At 53.5% G+C, this 21,243-nt stretch overlaps 1 protein-coding gene across 2 annotated transcripts; it reads left to right on the top strand.

Moving 5' to 3' along the window:
* The first annotated feature begins 697 nt into the window (after positions 1-697).
* Positions 698-20,951, top strand: LOC113254719 (fatty-acid amide hydrolase 1-like). 2 transcript variants are annotated; one of them, XM_057310675.1, is made up of 15 exons: positions 698-2,464; positions 9,795-9,908; positions 10,136-10,285; positions 10,614-10,747; positions 11,305-11,511; positions 12,733-12,773; positions 13,195-13,319; positions 14,529-14,654; positions 15,383-15,480; positions 15,804-15,903; positions 16,232-16,275; positions 16,890-16,929; positions 17,356-17,464; positions 18,922-19,067; positions 20,492-20,949. In XM_057310675.1, exons 1-15 carry the CDS (start codon positions 2,201-2,203, stop codon positions 20,618-20,620), a joined length of 1,827 nt encoding a protein of 608 aa, XP_057166658.1. In that variant the 5' UTR covers positions 698-2,200; the 3' UTR covers positions 20,621-20,949. The 2 variants fall into 2 exon arrangements, with proteins under 2 accessions (XP_057166658.1, XP_057166659.1); XM_057310676.1 differs by lacking the exon at positions 698-2,464 and adding an exon at positions 6,627-6,820 and having other exon boundaries at positions 20,492-20,951.
* The last annotated feature ends 292 nt before the right edge of the window (positions 20,952-21,243 follow it).

Genomic DNA, 21,243 nt, shown 5'->3' with positions numbered 1-21,243 from the left:
TCTTTTAGGGTCATCCCAGGGCTGTAGCCTATGGAGAGCCTTTGGGATCCTGGCTCTGTTGGCCACCCTTCTGCTCTGCCCCTCAGCTTGTCCATTCACAAATCTGAGCACTAGACCTCTTTAACTTCATCTAAGAGACCAATAAATAAATTGATCAGGGCTAAGGAAAGACCCTGGGGTGTGTCACTCCAGGCCACCCACCAGGGCAATCTGATCTGCCACACCCTTAAAAGAGACACCCACATAATCAAGTCCTGAGCCTACCAGCCCGCCTGGGCTGCCCCCGCCCCAAGTTTCCCACCACATAGTTTGGGAGTGGTAAACCTGGGTGTCTTAGGCAGGTGAGGCCATTTGGGGTCGCGTACGTGGGATTTGCTCTTGTGTGTCCAGCACCCACCGCGGTGCCTGGTCCTCAGCAGGTACCCAGTTGAAGGCTTGCTTTGTTTTTGTTTTTGTTTTTTTGAGAGAGTGAGTGGGGAAGGGGTGGGAAGCAGAGGGAGAGGGAGAGAGAGAATCCCAGGCAGGCTCCACGTCCAGTGTGGAGCCTGACACGGGGTTTAATCTCACAACCCTGAGATCACGACCTGAGCCGAAATCAAGAGTTGGATGCTTAGCCAACTGAGCCACCCAGGTGCCCCCTCTTTTTTTTTTTTTTTAAATGAGAGAGACTTAAACATGTTAAATGCTGCTAGGAAGGAGCCCGTGGAAACACATAGAGGAAAAGGTGGGAATGAAGGGCTCAACCGCCTGTCCTTCCTCCATTTAAGAAGTATTATCAAGCACCGGCTCTGTGCCGGCCATTTTGAAAAGGGCTGACAAGGTCCTTGCTTTTATGGAACTTAATTTCTAGGGAGGGGGGGTAAGGAAAAGGTAAACAAGATAATTTCAGCTAATGTTAAGTGCTGTGCAGAAATAAAATGGGGTAAAGTGCTAATGGAGGGGTGCAACTTGAGAAAGGATGTAGCAAGATTTAGGGTATTGTAAGGGGTGTGGATGCCAGATGGCCTGGGAGAGCTGAGCCATCAGGGGAGGGCCAGGGTTCAGCGAGGGAGGCCTTGGTATGGGGGAAGGAAATGGTCCAAAAAAGAGGAGGAAGGACCTGGGGAGTTTATCAATGAGGGGGGCTAGTTCCAGGGACCCGTTGATGAGGACACAGAGTATTAGAAGGTGGATGACCTTGGGGTTTCCCTTTGAGTCGTGACCAACAGGTCAATCGCCAACTCCACATCTGGCCCTCGGCAACCCTCAGGTGCTCAGACTCAACATTGCCGACCACAAACATCTCCTTTCCACCAATTCTGCTTCCAACATCCCCATCTCAAGGGTGGAACCATCACTCTCCTGGTCCCCATCCTCAGTTGGGACGGGTTGCTCCTCTCTCCCCTCTGAGACAGGACAGGGTCAGAAGATCCAGCAAGAGCCAGAGGGCCCCCAAACCAGTCCCTCCTGCTCTGCTGCCCCATATCTTCCCATCGTTTCTGCTCCTCCAGGAAGCCACTCGCACCGCCTTACCTCCCCAGCCTCGTACTCTTCTCCACTGCTCCCCCTGCCTATAGGGAGCTCCTGGAACAATGAGAAGATGGGAGATGAGTCTGGAAGGGAGGACCAATCGACTGGGGAGGCTGGAATCCCAGGATCACGATGTGGCCTTGTGTTACAGTTGAATGAGAGCCCAGCGAGGGTAACAGAGGTAGGGGTGAGGGCTCTGCCTGCCTGCCTCGGTCCTCACTTCCTGGTATCATTTCCCCTGGGGCTGATGGGTTCAGAACCCTGCCCGCTCCCCCCAGGGCCCCTGCTTTCTTCTCTGCCTGGGCCCCAGACACCCTCCAGAGTGAACCTGTTCAGTCCACCTCTATACAGCCTGTGAACCGTGTTCAGGGGTTTGGCGATTCCCCTGGAAGAAATGGGAAACCCCAGGGACAACTCCATTAGGAACTGCCACGGGTCAGACCGGGGTTCTGGTGGGGTGTTTGAGGGGCTGGATGAGGGAGAAGGGTGTGAGGAGGTCCCATCAGAGCCTGGTCACCTGCCCACCTGCAGGCTTGGGCTCCTCTCCAGGCTTGTCTCTGCCCAAGCCTCTTCCTCTGCATTGCCTGAAGCACGAGGGCTTTTGTCCCCAGAAAGTCCAGGTAGGGATAAGAACTAGGTGGGAGGAGTTTGGATTCTACCCTGTGCAGGGTCATGTGGCTTCTGCCCTTTGATGCGCCAGCTGAGGGAGGCTGCTCGAGCATATAGCTGGCCGGCGAGCAGGCAGCGCAATCGAGGAAGCAGTTGCTGTATCCGCACAGGTTCCCTGATGCCTGGGGTAGCTTGGCTGCTGGTGCTGCTCCTGCTGGCCCTGCTGGGGGCTGCCCTGCTCTGCTGGCGGCATGCTCCAGCACGGAACAAGATCCCCAGGGCACAGAAGCGTAGGGTGGTGGCACTGCAGCAGATGGAGGCCCTGGCACAGCGTCTCCGGCAGCTGGTGAGTGGACACCTATCCTGGAGGCCCCCCCAGCCCTCCATTCCAATAGGTGGATCCCACCTCAGGACCACTGCCCCATCCCCTTCAGAAGACCATGAGCCTGGGGCAGGGGGGAGTCCCCCACTCCCAGCTCTCCCCATGCTGGCTTTTGGCATTGCCATTAGTTCCTCCTCCATCCAGGTACTTCGAGCCCATTGAGATTGGGGGCCGTGGGTTTTCTTTGTTCACCCCATGCCTGCACATGACTTAGTAACGTAGTGGGTGTTTGAGCTTTTTGTTGAAATAAGATAAACCGATGGAAGCGATTGGAGGCAGGAGGTCTTCTTCCAGGTCTCCTTCAGCCCCTGAGGACCCCCACACCCCACTGACACAGGAACCCTGGTCTACACGTTCCCCCTCCTGTCGCCCCGTCCCCGGGCTCTGCAAATGTTTGAGAGCAGCTGACGGGTGCAAAACACAGGGTGGCCACTGGAGATCGGGTCCTCCCAGGAAGCCATGTGTCTTAACGGGGATTATTGACTGCTTAGGTGGGGACATTTCAAGGCACAGGGGCAGTCATCGTGGCTGGGCTGGGACTTGAAGGTGAAGGGACTGAGCTGTGGGTGTCACAGCGGAATCTGCCTAGAGTAGCAGAGAGCAGGGTGGGAAGGAGAGGCAGCCCACCTTCCATTGTGTGTGGGGTCTGCTGTAGAGCCTGGAAGACGTGACAGCCCCTTCCTGGGCTCCCCAACTGCCCTACGGGGGTGGACTCATGGTATCTTAGGGTCCCCAACTGTGGTTGACGGTGGCAGACTCGCTGGGAGCCCTAGGAGTGGGGGTTGGGGATAGTGCCTGAGGTGCTGTCCCCATGCTCTGGAGTTCCTGAGTGTCCTCTGCCGTCCCCTGGATGGTGATTGATGGCCCCAAGGGGCAGCTTCTCTGCCCGAGCTGCTGCAGTTCCTGAGAATGTGTATTAATATTAATTGGGGCTAATTAGTTGGATAAATCAATCTGCCCCCAGAGAGCAGCTGCCCCTCCCTGGTTGGTGCACAGGAAATCTGGGCTGATGGGGTTGCTCTGGCGAATCAGTGTGATGGAGAGGATTCCCGTGTGTGCGTGTGTGTGTGTGTGTGTGTGTGCACGCGCACGGTGGTCTATGTGGGTTCCTTTAATGCTCACACCAGAACCTGCTCGTGGGTGCCCCCTGCTGGCTTTTAATCGTGTGCTGGTGGAGTGGTGTGCCTGGCTGGGTGCTGCTTGTGTTTGGCCATGGGTGTGTGGTGTGTGTGCCTGGCTGGGTGTGTATGTGTTGTGTTACCGATGAGAGTGCGTACATCTGGATATGTGTGGCTGGTCTGGGTCTGAATGTTTGGTTGAGCACGTACCTGTGTGGGCCGGTGTCTGATGTGTGAGGACATCCGCTTCTGTGTTGGTCTCGGCATCTGCTTGGCATGTGTGTGGGCGTCCGCTAGAGCTCTTGGGCTGGGTACCTGGTGGGGGTGTGTGTGTCTGGTTGCCTGGAGGAGTGGAAGGGGTTTGGGGTGAGGTCGCCCCTAGTGTCCCCAGCTTCCCCACAAGGCTACAGACCTCTTGGTTCTTAGTACCTTATTCTCTCCCCAACAAGGAGACACAGGTCCATCCTCCCCTCTGGCCAAGGATACCCTCAAGGCCTCAGGTGTCCAGCTTTATGTCCCAGGGAGGTAGGAGGCTGAAATGTAGGTCAAACCCTGGCAGGGTTTGTTCAAACAAATCGAATTCAGTTCAGCCTAGCAAAATCTTACAGAGGGCTCCTTTGGGTCTTGCCTTTTACTGGACCCTGGGGACAGATTCATAATCAAGATGAATCTGACATCTGACTTCGACCTGCCTTAAAGATGCTCCTGGTCTGAGTGTAGCTTGGTGGGAACAGAGCCAGGCAAACTGTGGCAGGAGGCAGCTCAGCTGAGAGGGGCGAGGGCCAAATGCCTGCGGAGCTCCGGGCCCGGCAGGAAGGGCTTTGGTCCATCTGGAGAGGTTTGGGTGGGGAAGTCTTCGAGGAGAGTCGGACCTGAGCCTTACAGGACGTGTAGGAGTTTTCCAAAAGGAGGAAGGAAGAGGAAAGGCAGTACCGGAGAGAGAAAAGCCTGAGATAAGGCAGTGTTTCTGTAGAGCACATAGAAAATAATACAGTCTGCTGGGATAAATGGACAAGCTGCTCATGGCTGAAGGCTGCTGGCTAGGAAGCTCTGGTCACTTCAGGGGGACATTAGCTCCCCTGAGGGTTAAAGGTTCTTACGATATTAAACATATTTCACAACCGCTTTGGAAATATTAATAACACATCAATTCACTAACAACTTTAAAATATATCCTTTGATTTTTATTTATTTATTTATTTATTTTTTATTTTTATTTTTATTATTTTTTTTTTATTAAAGGTTTTTTTTTTTTTTTTTTTTTTGACAGAGGCAGCCAGCGAGAGAGGGAACACAAGCAGGGAGAGTGGGAGAGGAAGAAGCAGGCTCCCAGCGGAGGAGCCTGATGTGGGGCTTGATCCCAGAACACCGGGATCACGCCCTGAGCCGAAGGCAGACGCTTAACGACTGCGCCACCCAGGCGCCCCCTTCTTTGATTTTTAAACCAGGATAGGAGGTAGCCCTAGTTGAGTGTGGAGAAGGCCAGATGGCCGTGGAGCCGTGGGACTTGGTGGGAGGGGGATTTGTTCCAAACCAAAGCATATGTTAAAACGACTTGAAAGTGATATAAGTTGAGGCTCCGTTCTTTCATCAACTTTTCCTAATAATTTCCCAGTGATTTGTTAATTTGTGGAAAACCTGTGGGGATCTTTTGGTGCGACTCACATCTGTGGAAGATTTCCCTATCTTTCAGAGCTCTCCCAATAAACTGAGAGTCATTAGGTGACTTGCAGTCTTGTTAAATAGAGACTTTCTGTTGACGTCATTGATGTTGCTCCTTGGATTGAGTCCTCGCGTGGCTTCTGCCAAACCTGTAGCAATTATACTCAACAATCCTCTAGCTGTTCTAATGCTAGATTCTGTATAATGAAACATCTCTGTTGTCAACTAAGTCATAAACATTGTTATTAGAATGTCATTGTAAGGGACGCCTGGGTGGCTCAGTCGGTTGAGCATCTGCCTTTGGCTCAGGTCATGATTCCGGGGTCCTGGGACTGAGCCCCATGTCAGGCTCCCTGCTCAGTGGGGAGTCTGCTTCTCTCTTTCCCTCTGCCTGCCACTCCTCCTGTTGTGCGCACTCCCTGCCCCCCCTCTGTCAAATAAATAAATAAATAAATAAAATGTTTAGAATATCCTAATAAATTACAGCAATCTCGGGGCATCGGGATGATTCAGTTGGTTAAGTCTCCAGCTCTTCTTCGTCTTGGCTCAGGTCACAATCTCAGGGTTGTGAAATCGAGCCCTGCGTTGGGCTCTGCACTTGGCATGGAGTCTGCTTGAGAGTCCCTCTCCCTCTGCCCCTCTCCCCGGCTCTCTCTCTCTGGCTCAAATAAATAAATCTTAAAAAAATATTACGGCTATCTCAATCTTACAGGCCTCCCGGGAAGTTGCGTAATAGGACAGTTAGGAGTGTGGTAGTTGAGAGAAGGCTGGGCTGTCGTGTTTGAATCCTGACTCTGATGCACACTTTTCATTTCATTTATTTATTTATTTTAAAGATGTATGTATTTATGTACTTATTTGAGAGAAAGCACGCAGTGGGGAGATGCAGAGGGAGAGGGCAGAGGGAGAGAGAGTCACAAGCAGACTCCGTGCTGAGCTCAGAGCCTGGCACTGGATCTCATGACCCTGAGATCACCCCCTGAGCCAAAACCAAGAGTCAGTCGTCCAACCAGCTGCGCCACCCAGGTGCCCCTGACGCATCTATTTTAAAAAACTCCTTTGTGCCTTAACATCCTCATCTCTGCGATGGGGTGATGATTGTAATTACAGTACTCAAGTAAGTTCATAAATGTTTACAGTGGTGTCCGGTACACAGCAGGCACAATCCGAGAGCTCTCACTTTAGTAAAAATAAAACTAATGTTGTCCTTGCTGGGCGGGGTTTAGTGAGTTTCGATGAATTTGTTCTGCTATGGAAGGGACACTCGACCGGGTTGGTGGGTGTATTGCTGCGCCCTTGGAAGCCCCGCCCGTCCCGCCAAGTCACTGGAGCGCCTGCCATGCTGGCCGAGGAGCAGCCCCAGCATTTGCCTCCGGTGGCCCTCATTAGCTCCCTCTGCCTGCTCTCCCCACCTCTCCCCAGCTCCCTGAGAGGCTCCCATTTTTACAAGTGGCCACGTGAGGACAACTGCAGGGGAGCGGTAGCCTCCGGGGTCCAGATGGGCACTGGGCACTTGCCGGGAGGGGTGTCATCTCTCCAGGTAGATATGTAGGAATCAGGGGCTGACATGCAGTCTCGGTGGGTGCCTGGGGGTCAGCCTGTGCTGGGATGGTCCCTGGAGGGTCCTACTGGGGCTCCTTAGGGCTGGGGGGAGCAGGGCAAGGGGCGAGCACAGGCTGGCTTATTGAGGGAATCAGTGGCTGTGCCTAGAGTGTCCCTGCTGGGCTGGGGGGGCCTGCCCGTTCTCCAGCCTTGAGTGCCCGGCGGCGCCCCCAGGGGCCCGGGTGGCGGAGCGGCGGCAGGCTGAGTCCGGTGCTAGGGCTCGGGTGGAGCCCGGGAGCCCGTGCCCTCACCTCGGCCCACCGCTCCGCTCGCCGCACAGCCGGCGGATCGGACCTGCCGGGCTCCTGGGGGCAGGAGACCTTTTACCTGCTGGACTGTGAAGAGAGGGCAGAGTCCCATGGCACGGGCTAGGGCAGCTGGGGGTGGTGGGGCACTTGTGGGAGTGGCTTTTTGCTAAGTGACTCAGACAGATTTCATTTTAGCCACAATGCAGCCATCGAGGTGCATTCTAGTCAAATGCCTACCTTATTCAAGAGGGATCCATGTCTGGGCCCTTCTGAAAGTCCTTGTGGCATACAAGTGGCGGAGTTCCAAGCTCGGGCACTAAGATGGCAAAATGGCACAGCAAGTCCAAGGGTTGGGCAGTGTGGCTAGACCAGCGGAATATGGGGGTGGGGGAGGACGGACAAAGAGAAGGCTGATGAAATGGGCCTGCTGGGACCCAGGCAGCGAAAGGGCCTAGTACAGTGCCTGGCACCTAGGAAGTGCTTCGTCAAAAAAGTTTCCCTCCCAAGAGCCATTTTGAGGGCAGAGGTGAGGGTATAGACAACCTAGGTTTAAGTCTCTCCACTTTTATGACTTTGGGCCAGGAAGTTAGTCTCTCTGTGTCCCAGTTGCCCTTATTGGTGAAGTGGAAATATTGATAATAAAAGCACCTATCCAAGGGTTTTCCGCAGGATTTAATGCTCAGGCGAAGTGCTTAACATGGTTCCCAGCCACACAGTAAGTACTCAGTAAATGTGCATCACGTCTATACATGAACACAGGTTATATGTTTATGGTGAAAGCCCTGAAAACCACACTGAGGAGAATGGTTTTGCAGCTCTCTCCCGAGGGCACTTGGGACCTATGGGTTTTGTCTGAAAAGGATCACCGAGGCTGTAGTGAAGAGGCTGAGCTGGAGGGGGAGAGACTCGAGGCAGGGAAGCCAGTGAGGGAGCGGTTGAGAAAACTGAGAGACAGAGAAGATTCTAGGCAAGAAGGAGTCTGGACAGTCAGAGACGGGAGATATGAAGGAGGCGAAACCACCTCTCAGTGATAAGGTGAGTAAGAGGCTGGTCACTGGGGCCAGACGACCCGGTGTGGATCCAGGCCCTGGCACTTCCTGAGCTGTGTGTCTTTGGGCAAATGGCTCTCCGTGCCTCAGTGTCTTTTCCTACTGTAAAATGAGAAGATAATCCGCCCTACCTCCTCAAGACATAAGGAGTGATACGAGCTATTATACGTAAAATGCTCGGGACGTTGCCTGCAAATTAGCAAGTGTTAGGGCACATCTTCCAAGTGATTGAGATAAGCTCTCGTGACTATCAGCAGAGCTGGGATGCAAAGAAGTGATCCAGGGTGTTTCTGAGGATTATTGCTGTGGTGACAAGAGTGTCCTCGACTAGGAATTTCTTGAAGAAGAGCAGGTTTGACAGACAGTCAGTCCTGGGGTGTCCGTGGATATGTGGGTCAGTAAATGGGTCTGAGGTGTGGCAGGAAATAGGCCTGGGCCGTAGATCAAGGGAAATCTGGGCATCCTTGGGACATGTCTGGTGGCTGAGGTCACCCAGGGCGGGCGGGCAGGTAGGCAGAGAGGAGGCCAAGTCCTGAGGAGCACCGACATTTATTTACAGGAGGGAGGAGGGGCACAGGAGATTGAGAAGGACTGTCTGGGACAGGAGGAAGCCAGGAGATTTGAGAGCATAGAGAGTTTCCAGAAGGAAAGTGTCTAAGAGTCAGATGCTACTAAGGACAGCAAGAGGGGGATTAAGAAAAATCCAAGAGATTTAACAACCAAGAAGCCTCAGAACCCCTAACCTCCCAGGTAAATTCCCTTGTCTGGCAACCCTCCCCTCCAAGACCAAGAAAGGCCCATCATGCTGTCTTCCCACCCAGCCCCCACTCAGGCTTGCAGGCACCAGGGTGTCAGCTGGGGTCCAGAAGGACAAAGGAAGACAGCTTCACCTTCCTGAGTGCCTGCTGTGTGCTAGGCCCTTGTCATGTCCCCCGCTTGCCTCTGACAAGAGTCCTGAGGGGCTGGTGTCAGGCCTTCCGTCATACCCTGAAGGACTGGGCTCAGAGCAGCTGGGTGACTCATGATTGGCTTCTAGTCCTTTGTTTTTTGGAGAGACGATGGCCATGGGAGGAAGGGATCCACCCTGGGTTACCCAGCTGACCAGTAGTGTGTGCGGACAAGGCTGGGTCCCAGCTCTCCTGCCCCCCAGGCTGGATCTTGCCCTTCCCCCGGTCAGATCACCAGGAGTGGGAAGGCTGCATAGGAAGGAAAGTTGGGATGTCGGGGATCCCCCCTGAAGGCAAACCATACAGAGATGAACCTCACTTCCATAACCCCTGAGTCCCAAAATGTGCAGATAGAGTCACTCCCACTGCCGTTGTGTCCCTCTGGGCAGCAACATGAGGGGGCAGGCCCTCCTCTGTGCCAAGCCTCAGCCTGGGCACTGGGGAGGCAGAGACAGAGGGAACATCGATCTGCCCTGTAGGGCTTTCATGCCAATCTGGAGGCCGATCAGGGAATGTTGTTCATGCTAAGGACGAGTCCAGGAGCATGTGCTGAGCACACGGATGCGTGTGCAACTGTGCATCCAGGGGCGTGTGGGGATGTGACGTTGAGTGTGTGCAAGTGGACTGGAGCGAATCGGTCATCGAGCTCTGCCCTCCCATCTCCACAGGAGCCATCCCTGGACCCCAGGGCCATCCTGGAGCTGCCCCTGGAGAGGCTGGCCCAGAAGCTGCAGGATGAAGAGCTCAGTCTGGAGGGCGTCCTCTGTAGCTACTTGGAGGAGGTGGGGGTCGGGTCAGGAGTGGGGTGGGGGCTATCATCTGGGGGTCCTCCTCACAGGAGGCCGGGGGCAGGTGTAACATCATGGTGCAATAGCTGGCTTGGGAGGGGACGCATGCCACAGTCATCTGTCATTTCTATTCTGCTCTGGGTCAGGCTGGTGGGTGACTGAGTGCCCCATGTCTGGCCTCAGCCTGAGCCTCTTACGTGGTCTCCCTCAATGCCACTCAGGCACTGAAGGTACATAAGGAGGTAAACTGCCTGACGGATTTCCTGGGCGAGTGTGAGGAGCAACTGCAGGCGCTGAAGAAGCTCAAGAAGGCTGAGAGAGGCCTCCTCTATGGGGTCCCCGTCAGCCTCAAGGACGTCTATGACTGCAAGGTGGGCCGCGAGGTGGACGTTCACATGCGTACACGTATGTGTGTGTGCCCTTACGTCACTGAGCCTGTGAGCATCTGAGTGTGTGACGTTGGGCGAGTTACGTAATCCGGGATGCACTAGAACGTGGCCAGCTGGGATCTGAGCCCGGTAGTCTGGCTGTGGCCCGCCATGTTCCTCTGCCACTCGTGAATCCTCCTCAGGGTGCAGCGCGTGTCCCAGAGGCCGTGACATTGTGTGGGGAGTGGGAGCACCGTGAGGAGGAGATTCTGTCCACTGGGTGGTTGCATCCTGACCCCTGTGGGCTGGAGTTAACGTCACTTCCTTGCAGGGCCATGACTCTACGTGTGGCCTGGCCCAGTTCCTGGAGAAGCCAGCGGCCAAGGACGGGGTCATTGTGAAAGTGCTCAAGGCTCAGGGAGCTATTCCCTTCGTTAAGACCAACATCCCCCAGACACTGCTCAGGTCTCTGAAGTGGGTGGGCGGGGCTGGGTTTGGGGTTGGGCCCAGGACTGATGGCAACTTGAAGTGCTGATTCAGGGCAGAGGGTCAGGTGGGGGCCAGTCAAGCAGGCTGTGAGGACCGAGGTTCTTGGGCAAGTCTTTTCTGCCCTCTGAGCCTTGGTTTCCTCATTTCAAAATGTGTGGGTGGACTTCATAGTCTCTACAGGCCCTCAGGTTCTGAGGTTCTCAAGAGTTTGGTCTCTGTGTTCATCCCAGCTTTCCTCTCCTCTCCCTCAGCATTTAGCATACCTACTTTTGTGAGAAACCTGTTCCCAATTCTCACAGGGGGCTCCTGTCCTAAAGTTAGGAGTTGTGGTTGGTGTCCACTCTTGGTCTTCCTTGTGGCAGTGGCCCTCACCTCAGCCTTAAGGGAGACTAGGAGGACTCAGCCCTGGGGAGGAGCTTGGGAGCCAAAGAGGGCCTGGGGTTGACTCCTGAGGGGGTCAGTCTCTACATGGGGAGGGACGTTTCCCCAGTTCAACTTGCACCTCCCAGCCCCTTTTCTTCTGCTTCCGTCAGCTTTCAGTGCAGCAACCCCATCTATGGACAGACCCTGAACCCTCTGAACTTAAAGAAGACTCCTGGGGGCTCCTCAGGGGGTGAGGGAGCCATGTTGGCACAAAGGGGTTCCATCCTGGGCATGGGGACTGACACTGCCGGCAGCATCCGCATACCAGCCACCTTTTGTGGTATCTGCGGCTTCCGGACCACAGGATACCGCCTCAGGTACTTGGTGCTGATGATAGGGGGGAGGGGTAGGCTCAACCCAGCCTGGGGGAATAGAGGTCTGGGGGAATAGAGGGGACTGCTTGGCACATCAACTCTTGTCCACTCATCTCAGTACTAGGGGAAGTGGCTAAAGGTAGGAGGGCTTCAAATAACTCCTGCTTCAGCCGCAGATCAACACACCATGTCTGGTATAGGTGGCAGTAGGAAAGACCTTCCACTCATTCATGAATTCATTTGTTCGTTAATTCATTCAGCTTTGCATCTACCCAGCTACCTACCTGTTCCCTTAGTCACTCATCGGTCCATCCATTTTTCCATCTATCCATCCTTTGTCCATTCATCCACCTATGCAGTCATCATCCCAGTCTCTATCCATCAATCAATTTCACTATTCATCCTCCATTTAATTTATCTAACAGATAGTTATTGAGTGTTTACTCTGTGACTGACGCTGTACCAGGTACTTGGGATATATTGGTAAACAAAAGGACAAATACCCAGCCCTTGAAAAATTTATGCACATTCCTCCTTCCATTCGTTCATCCATTCACTCATCCGTTTATCTCCCCATCCACCCACTCATGTGGCCATCTATCTATTCACCCGTACCTGCCTCTGTTCCTTCATCTGCCCATCTTGCAGCCCCACCCTGAGTACCTACACTGTGGTGGCCCCTGTGCTGGGCACACAGAACTCTCTCAGACCCAGTCCCTGCCCCTGTTGTGCTATTAGACATGCAAATGGCTGAGTCAGAAAGTGATGGGGCTCTAAGAAAGGGAATTCACAGGAGGAAGCTGACATTTTTCTTCAACAGAGATTTATTAAAAGCCTAGACTTTAAACTTTCAGAGGCAGGGCAAGGGAAGGGAAGGCTTCCTGGAAGAGGCAGAATCTGAGCTTGGCTTTGAAGGATGGATATGCAGAGATGGCATAGAGTCTAGAAGCCTGTAAACTGTGAGCCGATTACTTTGCCTGGAGTAAATAGATGTGTGTGGAAGGGCTAGAAGGGGATGCTGTGGAAGGAGGTGATACTCCAGAGCCTTGAAGGCAGTCAGAGAGATCAGACTTAATGCTATGGGCAGTTGGGGTGAGGGTTGAAACAGCTCCTCTTCCTAGGTGCTGGGTCCTGGGGGAGTGCTTGGCTGGCTATGAAAGCCTCGGCACTCAGGTGGGTCCCTTCACGTGCTGAGCTAGGCTCTGGGTGGGTGGGGTTTTGCAGCTCCTCTGGAATCTCTTCTGCTATCAAGGGCCAGAAAACAGGTAAGCTCCTGGTCTGTTCTTGTGGCCACACCATTCAAAGATAACCTGTCGGCCTTCCTTCCAAGGACATTTCCCCCAGGCCCTATCTCAGACAGATTAGCCCAACGGGTGATAGAGCAATCTGAAGGGACAGCATGGCTCCCACCTGGCCCCTCCCCAGTCCAGGGAGAAGTGCTTCCTACTATCTAGCTTTAATCTCTCCTACTTGTCTCTTGATGTACGGCCCCAGCTGAGATTCTCCTGTCAGGCCCCAGAGCTGCTTTGGCTGGTGTGCCAACTCTACCTGTCCTCAATCCCTGACCCAGGTTGGCCCCAGGACCCTTTGACCCTGATCGCGGTCCCGGGCCCCACCCTCCGAGGCCAGGCAGTGGGGGTCCCCAGAGCAGAAAGGATGAGCGGAATCTGCCTCCTTTCTGTTCAGTGACTACCGTGGCTGGCCCCATGGCCCGGGATGTGGAGAGCCTGGTGCTGTGTATGCGAGCCCTGCTAAGTGAAGACATACACCGACTGGACCCCACTGTGCCTTTCATGCCCTTCAGAGAGGAGGTGAGCTGGGTTGGGGAGCCGGCCTGGAGGGCTCCCACCTCCCCCTCCTTTCTTTCCTCATTGACATGTCTTCCATCCAATGATCTTCTGTGAAGACCGCCTTTCCGGGCCCAAGGTGCAGTGACCAAGAAGCCCACGTGTTCAGTCACATTCACCTCCCATCCCTGCTGGACCCCAGCTGCTGTGGGCGTCTCGGCTACTTGGAGCCATAGCTAATACTGCCCCAGAGAGGGACTCCATCGTCACGTACCCAACACACACACAGACATAACACTCAGCAGGTATGGTTTAGAGAGTCTGGTATCTGGTTAAGCTGGGCTTCCAGTGCTCTAGGTAACCTTGGCCAAGTCACATGTCTTTCTAGGCCCCAGTCTCCCCAGTGGTAGAATAAAGAGGTTGTTGGACCAGAAGATTGCTCCAGGCCCTGCCAGCTCCGGCAGGCTTCGTTTATTGATTAGTTTATTCAACAGCATTTATTGCACCTACTATGTGCAGGCTCTTCGTAGTTCATCCTAATGCTCAGTCTATAGAATGAACATCGTGCTTCTCGTTCACAGGCAAGGAAACTGAGGGGAAATGCAGTGACTTGCCTATGATCACATAGCTGGTAACTGGCAGAGTTGGGCTTTGAACCCAGCCCCATCTGCTCTGGAACCCTCTCCGTAGGGAGAGTCCTGTCTACCATTCAGTCGATGTCCACTCATCTGATCTCTACACACATCCTAATACAATCAACCTGCAATCATTTTCTGTCATCCATTATTTGCTTCTACTAACTTCTCCATCTCCATCCTCTCCTGGCTGTTTTTTATCTTAAAGGTCTTTGTGTCTATTCATCTACTTACTTACCTGCCTCCCCCACTCAATTCCAACCATCCATTCTTCAACACACCCACCTATCCATTCAACCCTCTGCCCATCCACTCATTCACCATCTCATACACATGCCCACTCACTCATTCATGAATCTATCTACCATCTAGCTACCTATCCACTTCATCCACCCAAACATGTCCCATCCATTTGCTCTTTTAGGGGTTTCTCCAGAGGACCTAGAGCCTGGAAAGTATATAGAGAGGCTCTGAGGGGGTCTGGGGAGTTTCTGTAGATTCCCCTGGGTTGAAGACAGCTGTGGCCCAAGGTCCGGGTCTGGCTCTTGAAGAGGCCCAGTCTCCTCTGAGAGCTCTACCCAGCCCCTCTTGCCCACAGGTATACTCCAATAACCAGCCCCTTCGAATTGGCTACTGTGAATCAGATGGCTTCACCCAGCCAACTCCTAGCATGGCCAGGGCCATGAGGCTCACCTCCAGGCTGCTCCAGGAGGCAGGACATCAGGTAAATTTGCTTAGCCCTGGATGGCGAGGGAAGCCAGACTAGTGAGGATGCTGGGCTGGGCCATTCTTGGAGAGAAAGGAAGTTACATCTGAGTCTGAGCTGTCAACATCACTGTGTTTCCCTTAAGCTTCCTGGAGAAAACTGATGGGCTGCAGGTGAGGGCAGGGTGAGCCTGCCCTGTGAGGATGGCATCAAGATTTTGCAGCTTCCCCCTTCAGGGGTGAGGACTCAGGGACTCACTCCTATAATTCCTACAGCTTGGGTTTCTGTTGCCTCCATCAAGTGGCTGTGAGGAGATCTCTGTCCTCAAAAATCACCTTCCTTCCCACCCCCCAGCCCCTGCCTCCCACATCCAATGGCTTGTCCTGGTCCTGCCTCCCCTCTGAGAATTGCTGGTTGGTGACACATGTACCCATGTAATCTTGGGCCAGTCCCTTAAGCCCCCTGAGCCTCAGTTTTCTACCAGACAGGGTGGCTGTGAAGATGAAATGAGCTCACCTATGTGAAGCACATGCCCGGGGCAGGATCACAGGGAAGCAGGCAGGAAGTGGGGGCTGCTCGAACACCATGGCATCTCCATGTGGGTGAGGGGTGGCGTGGCAGCAGAGGGGCTCAGGTGTGTGGAGATGAGTGGTGATGTGCTATCCTCTCTTTAAATCCTGAGGGATGCAGAGAACCCCGGGCGGGGTGGGAGGCACTCCAGGCCCTGACTAGCCTCTGTCTCCCAGGTCATCCCCTTCTCCATCCCCCGGATAGAGTACGCTGTCCAATACCTGTTTTTGGGAGGTGTGTTTGCCGATGGAGGGACCACCCTTCTGGAGAAGCTGTACGTTTGTCAGGACTCGGATGTAGGGCATGGGCTTGGGGATGCGGCTGGTGGTGACCTGAGCCCTAGGAAGGGGCTGTGTGGGTCTGGGCTGTTCGGATGCCTCTGGTTAATTGTGTGACCTTAAACAGCAGGTCAGCAACCCAGGCTCCGTCTTCAGGATGTAGGTGTTCCAGGGGTGGTGCTGGTGGGAACTGAAGTGTTTCTTTGGGTCTCACCTCCTTCCATGGCCTCCCTCTGGAGCGGGACAGTTGGGTGGGTATGAGAGCTAGTTGATGGCTGAAATGCTGTAACCGACCGGAAACGTGTCTGTGGTTCCTCAGTGAGGGGGACATTGTGGACCCTTGCATAAAGAAAATGACCGACATGCTCCGCCTGCCGGACGCACTCAAGGGTTTCCTGGCCTGTATCCTGAAGTACATAGTGAGTTCAGGCCCAGGGGGCGGCGTGCCAGAGGGGAGAAGCCCAGAGAGGAGAAGGACTCAGAATGGGGCCCAGAGAGTAGTGGGGGCTCGGAAAGGGCTGATGGGGGCCAAAAGAGGGGGTCTTTTTGGAGAGAGGGGTGCATCAGAAAGAGGAAGGGGTTTTAGAGAGGGGGTGGGGGCCTAGAGGGGGCTAAAGGCTTGCAGAGGAGTAGAAGCCTCCGTGTCAGTGTGCTGAGCAGAGTTGCTTTTCCTGGACCCCAGTTCTGGGCAGGCTGGTGTTGCCCTGTGGCTTCTGAATGGGTCTCTCCCTCTCTCTCCATCTCTAGGACCCCCGAGCTAGCCAGAAGCTGGAAAAGTTTCGTGGAGTGGGGTGAGTGCTAGTCTCCTCAGGCAAAGCTCAAAGCACCTTCCATGGGGTGGGGGGAATCAAGCAAGGGCCATGTGGCTAGACTTGGCATCCACTGGGAGTGAGGGCTATTTAGACTTCGGGATCTAACTAGGTTTTTAGGGTCATGTCTGACACTGGTTAAAATGTAGGCTTTTGAGTGGGGTTGAGATTGGGGATACTTTGGGGCTGGGGTTTGATTTGGAGTTCAGCTCTGAGTTCAGGCTAGAATTCGCTTAGGCTGGGGTAAAGGTTGGGCCTGAGTTGAGACTGGGTTTGGGTTTGGGTTGGGGTTAAGGTTGGCATTGGGGCTGGCTGGGGGCCTCACAGGCTAGGGGAAGAACCTGTGGTTTGGGGCGGAGCCTGTGAGTCCCTGTGGCTGGTGGCAGTGGTGGTGGGGCATTGACCAGAGGGTGTGGACTGTTGGGAGCACTGGACAGGCAAGGTGTTTTGGGCCATCAAGACACAGGGTCATTCCCAGCCCATCAGCTGATTTGCAGCCTGCATGGAGACTAGGCCCTAGCTCTTGGTTGTAATGCATAAAAAGGGGGTCCTCCCATGCTGACCTTTGGACTTCCGTGTCTTATTTATTCCCCCAGGACTCCCAAGAAACTGTGGGAAAAACACACAGCAGTGCAGGTGATATGTGCCTGAAGAGACCTCAAGGGACTACTGGAGCAGGGGCAGCAGAGACCTGGGTGGTGACAGGAGTGGCCAGACGGGGTTGGGGGTGGGGGGGAGCAGAGCTCTGTCCTGGCCTGCAAGGGAGGCCTGGCTACACCTAGACGGGGACTCTTGGTGACCTGGGAGGTTAATTTAGTCCATCTCTTTGGGACCAGGATGATGTGTTGGTCCCAAATAATTGCAACCTGAGACTCCCTTTCCATTCCTTTGCCTCAGCCCCTGGGAAGCCCCCCCCCCCCCCCCCCACATCTTAGTGTGCATCTCACAGCCTGGGAATTCTTCCTGATGTTTAATGCCACTGGGCTCGGTAGCACCTGACCTTGTCCTGCAAACAGTGACCTCTGCTGGTCTTCCCCCTCCCACCCCTAACTGTCCCTACAGGAATATAAGCAAGAGTTCATAGCCCAGTGGAGGTCCTTGGACCTGGACGTGCTGCTGACGCCTGCTCTGGCCCCTGCCTTCCACACGGGCTATTCTATCACGGCATTAGGTGAGAGGAACCGGGGTCCTGGTGGGCTTGAGCCCCAGAGTCCAGATCTTCAGAGTTCTGCCACAGCGTCTGTGGCCTTGACCTCTGTCACCATTCACTATTTTTAAAAAATGTCTTAAATTGAGGTAAAATTCAGATAACATAAATTCACCGTTTTAAAGTGTACGAATCAGTGGTTTTGAGTATATTTAGAATGCCATGCAATCACTATCACTATCTAATTCCAGAATATTTCCATTATCTTGAAAGGAAACCCTGTACCTGCTACCAGACACTCCCACTTTCCATTCACTTTTAAAATGAATTTTATTGAGGGGCACCTGACTGGCTCAGTCAGTAGAGCATGCGACTCTGGATCTCAGGGTCATGAGTTCAAGCCCCCCTGTTGGGCGTAGAGCTTACTTAAAGAAGAAAAAAAAGAAAGAAAGGAAAAAAAAAGAACTTTACTGAAATATAATTCACACGCAATGAAACCCATCAATTTTCAGAGTGTAATTTGATAAATTTTAACAAATGCATATAGCTGTATAATTACCATCGTAATAAAAATATAGACTATTTTTACCATCCACTAAATTTCCCTGATGGCCCTTTGCAGTTCACCCTGCCCTTGCAACCTGCAAACAACCGCTGATCTGCTTTCTGTCACTATAGTTTTGCGTTTTCTAGAATTTCATATAAACGGAATCAGAAGGAAGGAGGCCTTTGTGTCTGGCTTCTTTCACTTAGCATCTGCATTCACTCTTAACGGGCTTCCTGCTGCTCCACTTCAAAAAGTGGCTTTGGCCCAGCCCCGCTGCAATGAAGCCTGGGTGCAAGGCCGTTTCTGGGGCATTCCTGGGGCCCCTGCCCAGCACAGGCACACGCCTCAGAGGTGTTATCAGTGCAGAATGAAAACCCACCCCAAGCCTGACTCCTCTTCCCTGGGTCCCCCCGCAGTGGCTGCCCAAAGACACACCCCACACCTGGCCCTGCACCTGCACCGATGTCCTCTGCTGACACCACCGCCCCTTCCTTGTCACTCACTCCCTACAAACAGGCGGCTGCTGCAGAGGAGCTGCCTTTGAAGTCAGGGTTGCCCTGTACGCCTCAGCCATCATCGGCTGTGTGGTCTGTGAGAAACCAGCTAACCTGTCAGCCACCCCGGTTTCCTCATTGTGCACGGGGAATGGTCAAGTCACAGGGGTGGAGAGGACTCCAGGAATCAGCAATGGAGAGAGGCCAGCACAGTGCCTGGCGCTGAGTAAGGCTTCCATAGCGTCCATTCTCCCCTTCCCTCCGCCGTGGGGAGAGCAGGAGGCCCTTGTCAGGTGGATTCCCGGCCCCAAACGGGCCATATTGAAAGCCCGGGGGGCTGCCGTTCCGAGAAGGACCGCGAGGGGGCGCTCACCCAACACTCTTGCCCACCCGAGTCTGGTCCGCCGCTGATCGCCGGGCTTGCCTCCATCTTCCCACAGATGCCTCCTCCTACTTGAGCCTGTACAACGTCCTGAACTTCCCCGCTGGCGTGGTTCCGGTCACCACTGTGACGCTGCAGGACGAGGAGGAGCTGGCCTTCTACAAGGGGTACTACGGAGATAGTTCCGACAGATGTTTGCGGGAGGTCAGTTTCCCTCTCCAGGCCTCTCCCCCAGGGGCACAAGCCAGGACTGGGTCTTGCCTCCATCCCCATCAGGGCGAGTGGGGGTGGGCCGGGGCCAGCCATTCCCAGTGTTTATCCTTTATTACTTGCGCCACAGTTAACCCCATCCCTGAGGACACACCCTCTGAGCTCCAAGTCGGCCTCTGTCCTTGTCCGGGAAGGATACTTTACAAAACCACTGGTCTTCTTGACACTTTCTTAGGGAAAGTTGATCCCAGAGGCAGGAAGAGTGGAGCAAACGCCCCTGGTTAGGAGCTTACTAGGTGACTGGACTGGACACTGCTCTTCTCTGAGCTTCAGCTTCTTCGCCAGGAAAATAGGAATTAAAATATCTACCCTGCAGGGTTGTCCTAAAGGTTCAATCGAAAAACAGTGAAGATATCAGTATAAGGCTTCGTATATAGCTATTACTAATTACTGTTACTAATTCAGAGGTGGCTTCACAAAAGGAAATATTCCCATGTGCATATTTAATGCATGATCTAAAATAACAACCCTGTCTTGGGTGACAGAGAGAAAGAGAGGGAGAGAGAGACTGACTCTGAAAAGTATGTACGTGTCTGAGTCAGACATTAAGTAACTTACTTTTTTTGGAAATTGATTTTAGTGCTAGAGTTACCCAGTGGAACTGCTGACCTGAATTCTGAGAAAATAATAATAATGATACTATCTAATGTGTCTTGAGCTCTTACTCTGTTCCAGGAGCTGTTTAAAAGTGCTGTATATATATTAAATCATTAAATCCCACAACTGCCCTGTGAGGTTTTACAAAGGTGGAAATGGGGGCACACGTAGGTTAAGAGACTTGACCCACCGCCACACCACACAGGCTGCTGAAATGGAGGGAGCCAGGACTTGAAGCCAGTTGACTTGGCTCCAGTGACAAAGACAGATAAGGGCTTGTATCTTATCATCATAAAACAATTAAAACATGTTTGAATGCCTCTAAGTATGTTTGGATTTCATGGCAGGGACTCAGGTTCAGTCCCCATGTTCCTGAGTCTGCGTTTGAGGTCGGGGTACCTCTCTCACTGCAGAAGTATGAGAGGTTCTGGGGCAGGGACTTGCACATTCTTCTTTCCTTTGCTGAGAACATCGGGTGGATACTCGGTTTTATATTTCATGATTACAGTCAGCTGTCTGCACAGGGAGCAAGTTTTACATCTTAACCCTGGAGAACTAGAGACAGATAAAGTCAGAATAGTTTTTCTAGGTTTCACTGAGAGCTGAGGAAGCCTGGGACTCTGAGATCCAGGACCTCTCTACCTTAATAAAGATCGGGGCTGAGATGTTTGGACTAATGCTTATGGGTGGTGAGGGAGGCGGGGTGCGGGGCCTGTGAGCAGAAAGCAGCCTCTAAGTCCATCCACCCTCTTTCTGGGCAGGCGGTACACGGATCCGTGGGACTTCCTGTGGCTGTGCAGTGCGTTGCTTTGCCATGGGAGGAGGAGCTGTGTCTCCGGTTCATGAAGGAGGTGGAGACCTTGGCCAGGAACCACAGGGGACCCGAATGATAGGCCACTCCTTCTCCTGGAGTCCTTCCTACATCCTCACCCCAGTCTGCTCCTGATGCCCCTTCTCGTGAATACCGTATCTGCCTCATGTTTCCTCCTCCCAGAAGCCCACCAGATTCCTTTTCTTTGTTGTCCTTCTGTGTGGGTATTCAATCCATGGACTCCTCAGATTGGCCCAAGATGGGGCACAGGGTGAAGGGCTCAATAAACATTTCTGACCGGTCGGCCTTGTGATCCCTAGTCTAGGTGGGGCTGTAGCCTCCCGGTGGCCTTCTACCTCCAGCTACTCTCCTCCAGCTCAGTCCCCCAGATGATATCCCAGAATGCAGCAGAGGGGAAAGAGCCCCAAACAGAGAGACTGGTGACCAGGGTCCAAGTCCTGGCTCTGCCACTGGCTTGCTGTGTGATGCTGTGCAAGTTACTTCCCCTTTCTGGACTTCAGTTTTCTCATCTGCAAATTGAAGGGGTTAGGTTTGATGAGGTCCATGGTACCTGTCAACTTGACTATTCTGTGACCTGTGACTTCTAGGCACTTCCCTGATCCAGAACTTGCCATGGCTCCCACTGTGATCTAGAGAAAGTGCCAAAGAGCGGGCCCAAGGCAGTGAAACCCAGTCAGAACA

This window comes from Ursus arctos, unplaced genomic scaffold (assembly GCF_023065955.2).
Source record: "Ursus arctos isolate Adak ecotype North America unplaced genomic scaffold, UrsArc2.0 scaffold_12, whole genome shotgun sequence".
NCBI lineage: Eukaryota > Metazoa > Chordata > Mammalia > Carnivora > Ursidae > Ursus > Ursus arctos.
The sequence above is the reverse complement of the archived record's forward strand: the minus strand, read 5'-3'. Positions and strand labels throughout refer to the sequence as shown.